The sequence below is a fragment of the Raphanus sativus genome, chromosome 9, assembly GCF_000801105.2.
Source record: "Raphanus sativus cultivar WK10039 chromosome 9, ASM80110v3, whole genome shotgun sequence".
Lineage (NCBI taxonomy): Eukaryota > Viridiplantae > Streptophyta > Magnoliopsida > Brassicales > Brassicaceae > Raphanus > Raphanus sativus.
In genome coordinates, this window is record NC_079519.1 from 28,247,653 (window position 1) to 28,257,389 (window position 9,737).

The 9,737-nt window shown below is 37.8% G+C and overlaps 1 protein-coding gene and 1 pseudogene across 1 annotated transcript; both read left to right on the top strand.

Annotated features, from left to right (window-relative positions):
* The first annotated feature begins 4,086 nt into the window (after nt 1-4,086).
* Nucleotides 4,087-7,140, top strand: LOC108825874 (disease resistance protein RML1A-like; annotated as a pseudogene).
* Nucleotides 7,141-8,276: 1,136 nt separating this feature from the next.
* Nucleotides 8,277-9,660, top strand: LOC108825166 (disease resistance protein RML1B-like). Its single transcript, XM_018598495.1, has 3 exons — nt 8,277-8,492; nt 8,581-9,381; nt 9,490-9,660. Exons 1-3 carry the CDS (start codon nt 8,277-8,279, stop codon nt 9,658-9,660), a joined length of 1,188 nt encoding a protein of 395 aa, XP_018453997.1.
* Nucleotides 9,661-9,737: the final 77 nt, after the last annotated feature.

Here is a 9,737-nt window from a genome sequence, read left to right on the forward strand (position 1 = left end):
GTATAATATGCTAGTGGATGTATCTAGCTTATAGTAAAATATATGCAATATAAGGAAACATGCGTAGTAGATATAATAATAAGGTAAAAAGTGAAAAACTATGGTAATGGTTGATGTTAATTATTTATAAAAAACATGTTTAATAATAAGTAGAATAATATAGCATTAATTACATAAGGTCCAACATTAAAATCTACCTATAAGAAATTGTAATGTTTCTATTTTAATAAGATAGATACCAAGAGGTTCAAGCCGAAATCCTAATCTCCTCAAGTCCGAAATCACAACATATAATATTAACTAGATTTTGACCCGCGCTTTCAAAGCGCGGGTTTATTTTCCTTTATTTTTTTTTAAATTGAAAAATATTTAATAAATATCATATTTTATATATTTGTTTTTTTTTTATAAAAAAAACTTAAACTTTTTATCTTTCTTTATCGTGTTTCATTTTAAAGGAGAATAGACCTGATCACAATATTCGCACCCGAAGAACCAACCCGAAACCGACCCGAAAATCAGGGTTCCGAACCCGATCAGACTCTGGATAAATATTCGAATGAGTTCTAAATTGCTATATCCGAAGAACCGGTCCCAAACCCGACCCGACCCGAGAACCGAATGAGTATCCGAAGACATCTGAAATGTGAATATATATCTAAAAATACATGTTATAATTATATTAATAATTATTTTAATATTTTAAACTAATATTATAAGTTAACTATAGTAGTTATTTTCGATACTTTTGAGTATTTTTGGATAAAATATGATAGTTTGGATAAAAGTTTAACCAAAAAAATTGTATAGAATAGATATTTTTGGTCACTTTTCGTTATTTTTGAGTAATTTGGATACAAAAATTTGAACCGAATCAGATAATTTGGTTACTTTGAGTACAAATAACCGAACCCGTTTTAGATATTTTGGTTATTTGGTTATTTTTCAGGTTCTTATGCATGAGAACCGAACCCACCCGAACCCGGAACCCGACTCGAACCTGACCCAAAATTTTATAATACACGAATGGAATTTAACTTTAAAACCCGAAAAATCCGATATCCAAAAGAACCGACCCGTACCCGAACGTCCAGGTCTAATGAGTATTTATGTTTTGAAAATTAAACATTATTTTCTCCATGCCCAAATGGCCCAAGAGAGATATGATGTGGGTAGTGGGCTGAATAAAAAAAAAGATCCAATATAGATATGTCATTAACATTACTTGATTGCCCTTAATGAAATATAAAATGTTAGTAAAAAAAAGGTGTTTCTAGTAAAAAAACCAATATGATCATGCTTTAATAGTATAGATTCCGTCTCTCAACATGTAATATTAGTTTTCCTTCTATTTTTAATCATGAATATCTTATCAAACTTGAGATGCAGAACAACCAACTATAATACTTCTGGCAAGGAATCCAGATTACTGTTGTACATTTGTCTTATATATGATCAATTACTTTCTATGTTATATGACGTTCCTCTCTCTTTCTTTGTCGTTGTGTGGATTTACATTCAGCCTTTAAAAATCCCAAGAAGATGGATTTATCTATGTCTTTACATTCAGCCTAGTGAATGAATTTAGAAACATCCGCTTACGTCAAATATTTTCTAGATCAAATTGATGGAGCTTATTTTTAATGGAAAGACTAAACTTCCGGGAAAGTTTTCTTTACAAAAAAAGTTATTTGAGTCAATTGTAAAATTAACTTGTGAGTTGACTAGTAGAGCGTTTCGTAAGTCTACACGTATGCATACACATACAAAATAGTCTATTATTGTCTATTATCACGACACAGATAATGACGAAAATCATGTAAATAGTTATATTTTTGGTATAAAACTCGTTTTCATCTTTTACCACTGCCTAAACTCTAAATATGAGCAAAAAGAACCACCTTTGACGACTCATAACTGAATAAACTCGAAAATATGAAAGTTTAACTTATAAAAATGAAAGTTACGGGAGTTTTTTTTTATGAAAATGAAGAGAAAATGAGAGAAAATGAGGATTTGTTGGTTTAGAAAAAGAAAAAAATTGTTAGAAATTGAATTCTTGAGTTTCTAAAAATTCAAAATGGTAGTTCATGGTGATTGGAAAATTGATGATAATGGTATGGCATTCTAGTAAATAATAAGAAATGTTTATTGTGTAACAGGTTTTTTCTATTTTCGAAATTACCAAGAAATTAATTAAAAGTTTTAATTTTGTAAATAATTCAAAACCACGAAGAAAGTTTGGAGAAAACTTTTTTTAAAACTACCTACTGTACCTGCTAGCACTAAATCACTCATTTTCGTTTACTTTTGGAAGAGAAGATCGAAGAAACTTCGTCTCGGTCAATAGTCAACAGGCTTAACAGTAACGCTACGCGTTTTCCATTTACTAATACCATTTATGCCTATCTGAACACATCTCTCTTAATCTTTGATCCTGAACCACTCACGATCACTCTCAAGTAGGGATGTTGTATTGGGTTACCCAGCCCAACTCAACCCTATAAAATATAAACCCAACCCTATTCTAACCCAACCCAACATTAACCCTAATAGTCTATGCATGAAGGGGTTGGGTTAGGGTTACCCATTTCAAAAAAAAAATTTAAAACAAAAGCAAATAATATTAACATGATTAACACTGTTTAGCTATTTTGAGAATTTTGATGGAAAATGAGATTTTGCAAATTCAACAAAAAAAACAAAATTTTGTGTTTTTGGCAGAAAACCTTAAATTTTTGATTTGGACAGAAAAATTCAATTTCCAGGTTTTGGTGGAAAAACTTATTTTTCTGATTTTGGCAGAAAAACTCATTTTTGTGGTATTGGTGAGAAAACTCAATTTCTCGGTTTTGGCAGAAAACAAAAATTTCTAAATTTTGACGGAAAAATTCGATTCCCCAGTTTTAGCGGAAAACTCGATTTCCCAGTTTTGGTTGGAAAACTCGATTTTCCGGTTTTGGCGGGAAACCTCGATTTCTCGGTTTTCTCGGGAAAACTCGATTTCTCGGTTTTCTAGGAAAAAATCGATTTCTCGTTTTTCTCGGAAAACTCGATTTCTCTGTTTTCTCGGGAAAACTCGATTTCTCTGTTTTCTCGGGAAAACTCGATTTCTCGGTTTTCTCGAGAATACTCGATTTCTCGGTTTTCTCGGGAAAACTTGATTTTTCGGTTTTGGCAGAAAACCCCGACTTCTCGGTTTTAGCGGGAAACCCCAATTTCTTGGTTTTTTCGGGAAAACTAAATTTCTCGGTTTTCTTGGAAAACCCCGATTTCTCGGTTTCTCGAAAAAAACCGATTTCTCGGTTTTGGCGGGAAACCCTGATTTCTCATTTTTCTCGGGAAAACCGATTTTTTCGGTTTTCTCGAAAAACAAGATTTCTCGGTTTTCTTGAAAAACCCTGATTTCTCGGGAAAACTCGATTTCTCGGTTTTGGCGGGATAACTCGTTTTCTTGGTTTTGGCGGGAAACCCTAATTTCTCGGTTTTGGCGGGAAACCCCGGTTTCTCGTTTTTGGCGGGAAAACTCAATTTCTCGATTTCTCGGTTTTGACGGGAAAATTCGATTTCCCAATTTTGGCTTGAAAACTCGATTTTTCGGGTTTCTCGGTTTTGGTGGGAAAACTTAATTTGTCGATTTTGGCGGGAAAAACCAGTTTTACGGTTTATGCGGAAAAACTTTATTTTGTGGTTTTTTGTGGGAAAACTCGATTTTGTGGGTTTTTTCGGAAAAACTTGATTTTTCCGATTTTGGCGAAAAAATCGATTTGGCAAAATATTTTTTTTTGTGATTTTGACGGAAAAAAATCATTTCTGAAATTTTATAGAAACTTTTTTAGCAATTTTAACAAAAAATCTATAAAAAAAAAATTGAGGGTTTAACCCTACACCAAAACATTGTTCTATAACAAAAAATATCTAATAGGTTAACCCTGTGAAAACCCTTTATTTCTTTAGCCCAGCCCTAAAGTAGCCCTAAACATTTTATGAATAATACGTTAGGGTTCTTAAATTATTGAATGGGCTGGGTCAGCCCTAAATCTCACAACCCTGTATAACATCCCTACTCTCAAGTATGAACTCTCTGATGGCCTCTTCTTCTCCTCCTCCTCCTCCTCCTCTCACCTGGAGATACCGCGTGTTCACGAGCTTCCATGGACCAGATGTCCGTAAGACGTTTCTTAGTCACTTGCGCAAACAGTTTGCCTTCAATGGGATCAGGATGTTCGATGATGAAAGGATCTAGAGAAGTCAAGTTATTGCTCCTGCACTCACACAAGCGCTCAGAGAATCGAGGATCTCCATCGTAGTGCTCTCCAAGAACTATGCCTCTTCCAGCTGGTGTTTGGATGAGCTGCTGGAGATTTTGAAATGTAAGGAAGAAATGGGACAAATCGTGATGACCATCTTTTACACCGGAGTAGATCCATCTGATGTGCGGAAACAGAGCGGTGAATTCGGGGAAGTTTTCAAGAAAACTTGTGCCCGAAAAACAGAAGAGAAGAGACAGAAATGGACCCAAGCGTTGACCCATGTGGGTAACATAGCTGGAGAGCACTTCCTAAACTGGTATGTGCTTCATTAATTATAGATACTTTATTTTTTCTCATGTGATAATAACTCAAGAGAACTAAAAGCTGAATGGGTTTCTTACTCTTTTATTAGGGATAATGAAGCAGAAATGATCGACAAGATTGGTAGAGATGTTTCGGAAAAACTGAATGCTACTCCCTCAAGAGACTTTGATGACATGGTGGGACTTGAGGCTCATTTAAGAGAGATGGAGTCTTTGCTAGATTTAGATAATTAATGATGAAGTTAAGATGGTTGCCATCTCTGGTCCAGCAGGGATTGGTAAGACTACCATCGCCAGAGCTTTACATAGTCGATTCTCTGAATCGAATAGGTTTCAGCTTACTTGTTTTGTGGACAACCTTAGGGGAAGTTGTCGTAATGGTCTTGATGAGTATGGTTTGAAATTGCGCTCACAAGAAAAATTTCTTTCAAAGATTTTGAACCAAAATGGTATGACGATATGCCATTTAGGGGCAGTAAAAGAGTGGCTCCACGACAAGAGAGCGCTCATCATCCTTGATGATGTTGATGATCTAAAGCAACTAGAGGCCTTAGCTCATGAAACTACATGGTTTGGTCGTGGAAGTAGGATTGTAGTTACCACAGAAAACAAAGAGTTGTTGCAGCAACATGGTATCAACAATACGTACCATGTGCGGTTTCCCACTAGAAGAGAAGCTCTTGAGATCCTGTGTAGATATGCTTTTAGACAAAACTATCCACATTATGGTTTTAGAGAGCCTGCGTTAAAAGTAACGGAGCTTTGTGGTGACCTTCCATTAGGTCTCCGTGTGGTGGGTTCAACTTTACGTGGAAAGAATGAGGAGGAGTGGGAACAAGTAATACGCAGGTTAGAAACTATTCTGGATCATCAAGATATAGAGCAAGTACTAAGAGTCGGCTACGAGAGTTTACATGAGAAAGAGCAATCTCTATTTCTCCATATTGCAGTCTTCTTCAACTACAAAGATGGTGATCTTGTGAAAGCCATGTTCGCTGACAATAACTTGGATGTCAAGTACGGGTTGAATATCCTCACAAACAGATCACTCATATATTCATCTGAAGATGGAGAAATAGAGATGCACAAGTTACTGCAACTAATGGCTACAAAAGCCGTTAGTAGAGAAGAACCTTGGAGACGGCGGATCTTAATAGATGCTGAGGAGATATGTGATGTTCTTGAACGTGCCGATGTAAGTAATTTCTCTCGTATGCAAGTTACTACTACCTCTCGCGCGTGCTAACAATATGTTTGTATTTGAAATATTGGTTTAGGGCACTAGAGCTGTGTCGGGCATATCATTTGATATATCTGATATGAAGGAAGTATCTATCAGCCATAAAGCTTTTACAAGGATGCCTAATCTACGATTCCTCAAAATTTACAAAAGTAGATATGATGGAAATGATACATTGCATAGACCTGAGGAGATGGAGTTTCCGCGTCGTCTAAGGTTACTACATTGGGAGGCATGCCCCCTAGCAAGGGTTTGGTACATTCAATCTTGAATATCTTGTGGAACTCAATTTACCAAATAACAAGCTCGAGAAGCTTTGGGAAGAAACTCAGGTTGGTTACGATATTTGCTTACATATATGTACTTTCTTTCTCATCATGCTCGTTGACGATGTTCTTCGTTGTGTTTTGTTGTTTTACATTTAGCCACTTGCGAATCTCAAGGAGATGTGTCTTTCATGGTCAGTTAATTTAAAGGAACTCCCGGATCTTTCAAAAGCTGCAAATCTGGAGAAATTGGTTTTGCGTGGTTGCTCTAGTTTGTTAGAGATTCCTTCCTCTATTGGAAATCTTGATAAACTGGATTGGTTGGATATGGGTTTCTGTAGAAATCTGCAAGATGTTCCAGATCTCTTCAAATTGGCGCCTCATTCTTTCGTAGACATGAGAAGATGCTCACGAATGAGAAAATTTCCAGATATTTCCACCAACACCACAACACTTGTAATTGCAGACACAATGCTGTCAAAACTGCCTAAGTCGTCATCAGTTTGTCTTTGGCCTGGCCTCCTGGTACTGAGTATATTCAGCGATGGCGACGACGACGGCATAGGTATCCAGGAACTGCCAGACTGGATCAAAAATCTCCACAGGTTACGTTCACTTAGTATATATGGCTGTTCCAAACTTGCATCACTGCCAGAGCTCCCTAGGTCACTAGAAAGACTAACAGCAAACGGTTGTGAATCACCGAAGGTCGTAATTCTGGAATTACGCGTATACAATAGATTGCAGTTTTCCTAACTGCTTCAAATTGTGTATAGGAACAAGGAGAGCAATTACCGAGCTATCATGTCAAGCATGCCTACCCGGAAGAACAATTCCTTCAGAGTTCGATCGTCGAGCTTTAGGAAATTCCTTGACTATATGATCACTGAGTTCAGACTCTAGAGAATTTTGGGTTTGCATTCTGATTTCCCCTAGACAACATATTGAGGAACCTCACACGGATGTGTCGTGTCGCGTGCGCTTAAACAAGGCTCACCCCACTGAACTTAAGAATTATTTGTTTACTCTCTTAAATATCCAGAAGGAACATTTATGCATATTTTATTGTGGTTTGGTTGACGGACCACATGAATGGCTTGAAGAGGAGAATGAAGTAATGTTCGAATTCTTCACATGCAAGGAAATTGACATTATTGAATGTGGTGTCCAGATCTTGAAGTTGAAGGATGAACCCGACGGAAGCAACAATGGAGGTTCTGGCTACAAAGATGGTGACAGCGACCACTGGAATACACAGGCATCCGGCCAAGATTCAGACGAGGAAGAAGAAGCTGATTTTTCAGTGACACGAGAAAACGTGCGAGGAACACCACGATGACAGGTGCTTCTATAAATCTTAAATGGGGCGTTAAGCTTGGGCCTCGCCATCCTCATATTGGCCAGCGACAGCAATGCTCCTAGGCCAAGCATACGACATGCCCAATTCCTTGAAGACACCTGATCCAATACGAAAAAGTCATGTAAAAAAAAGTCAAGCAGAAGGAAATACCTAAGGTTTACGGCAACAAGAATCAGATGAGTTTCAGCAAAAGACAACAAAACGAGATCAATCACTTAGGCTTAAGTCTATTGTATCTAAGGGGTTGGTATCTTCTAGCAAGGAGCATTTGGTTCTTTGTAAACTGTTGCATCTGTGTGTATTAAATCTCTGATGAACCAGTAAAATGTCCAGCACTCGTGGGTCGGACGTAGTCAGAGATTACAATCTTTTTTTTATTGTTTTTTGGTTGGTCTGCAGTTGCATTTATAATCTTTTTTTTTGTTGTTTTTTGTTTTTCTTAAAAAAAAAATAGAACCAATGGCGGGCCACCACATCTCGTGGGATCCGCACACAGTGTGAAGGACGCAGCAAGAACGTCCTTATATAAGAAACTTTTTTCCCTTGTCCTTCCTTGATTGTGTACTTTGTGGTCCCCTCTTCTCCTAAGGACGTCACTAAGGACGTTGATATTGATGCTCTAAAGAGTCGTCTCTTAGCCGAAAAGTTTTTTTTTTGTTGAAAGTGTCAAATCATGAGTTAAGAACCCTGACTAAGAAATTAAGGTTAATCATGCTCTACCACTCCATTTATAATTTGAATAATTGGTTTAGGGTACTAGAGATGTGTCCGGCATATCATTTGATATATCCCGATATAGATGAAGTATTTATAAGCCCAAAAGCTTTTAAAAGGATGTCTAATCTGCGATTCCACAAAGTTTACAAGAGTAAATATGATGGAGAAGATATTTTACGTATACCTGAGGAGACGGAGTTTCCTAGTGGTCTAAGGTTACTACATTGGAAGGTATACCCTAGCAAGTGTCTTCCTCTCGGCTTTTGCCTGAATAATCTTGTGGAGCTCAAAATGCGACACAGCCACCTCGAAAAGCTCTGGGAAGGAACTCAGGTTAGTTACGATACTTGCTTTTGAAGACAAGTATGTTCTTTATCATGTTTTGATTTTCTTCCTTTTGTTGTTTTGTTTTACATTTCAGGCACTTGCAAATCTGAAGAGAATGGATTTGTCCTGGTATTTTAACTTAAAGGAAATCCCGGATTTTTCAAATACTACAATGCTCGAGAGTTTGGTACTGTGTGGTTGCAAAAATTTGGTAGAGATTCACTCATCTGTTGGGAGTCTTCGCAAACTCGAGTTCTTTCAGATGTGTTTCTGCTCAAAGCTACAAGTTGTTCTGGCTCTGTTCAATTTGGCACCTCTCGCTTATGTTGGAGTGGAAGGGTGCTCACAACTGAGAAACTTCTCAGATATTTCCACGAACATCAGAACACTCTCAATCGCGGACACAATGTTAGAAGAACTGTCTAAATCAGTAAGGCATTGGTCTGCCCTCCAGTCACTCGCTCTCTACGGAGACAGCGCAAACATTAAGAGAATCGAGAGAGTTCCTGATTGTTTCAAAGAGTTGCACGGGTTAGTATGGATTTGTGTAGCTGGATGTCCAAAACTCGCATCACTGCCAGAGCTCCCCGCCTCACTCAAAACACTGATAGTAAAATCCTGTAAATCATTGAAGACCGTGTCTCTGGATTTTGACTCTGAACTAAGCTGCAATATCACCAACTGCTTCAAATTGGGTCGAGAAGCGAGGAGAGTAATCCAGCAATCATTGCGGGCATGCCTACCCGGAAGAAAAATACCTGCCAAGTTTGATCACAGAACTATTGGAAACTCCTTGACCGTCCGGTCAGATTTCAGAGAATTTTGGTTTTGCGTTGTGGTTTCCCGTAAACAATATATTGGAGAACTCAATCCCGAGTTTTTCTGTCGCATTCGCGTAAACAAGGGTTGCCCCACCGACCATCACATGCGTTTTCATCTCCGTACTATCCGGGGGGAACATCTATGTTTTTCTTATGCTGATCTGGTTGACTTACACGGATAGCTTGAACAGGAGAATGAGAATATGTTTGAGTTCATCACATGCCAGGAGCTTGATATTATTGCATGTGGTGTCCAGATCATGACGGAGGAAAGCGAGAGAAGAAGAATGATTGAGTTCGATGAAGCCAGCAAAGCCTCTCAAGACTCAAGAAAAAGACTAATCTGCGATTAGAAAGAAAATGGCAAAGCCTAGATACATACATGTTGTTGGAGCTGGTTCTTCCTCTCCTTGGACCTCTCCCATTCTAT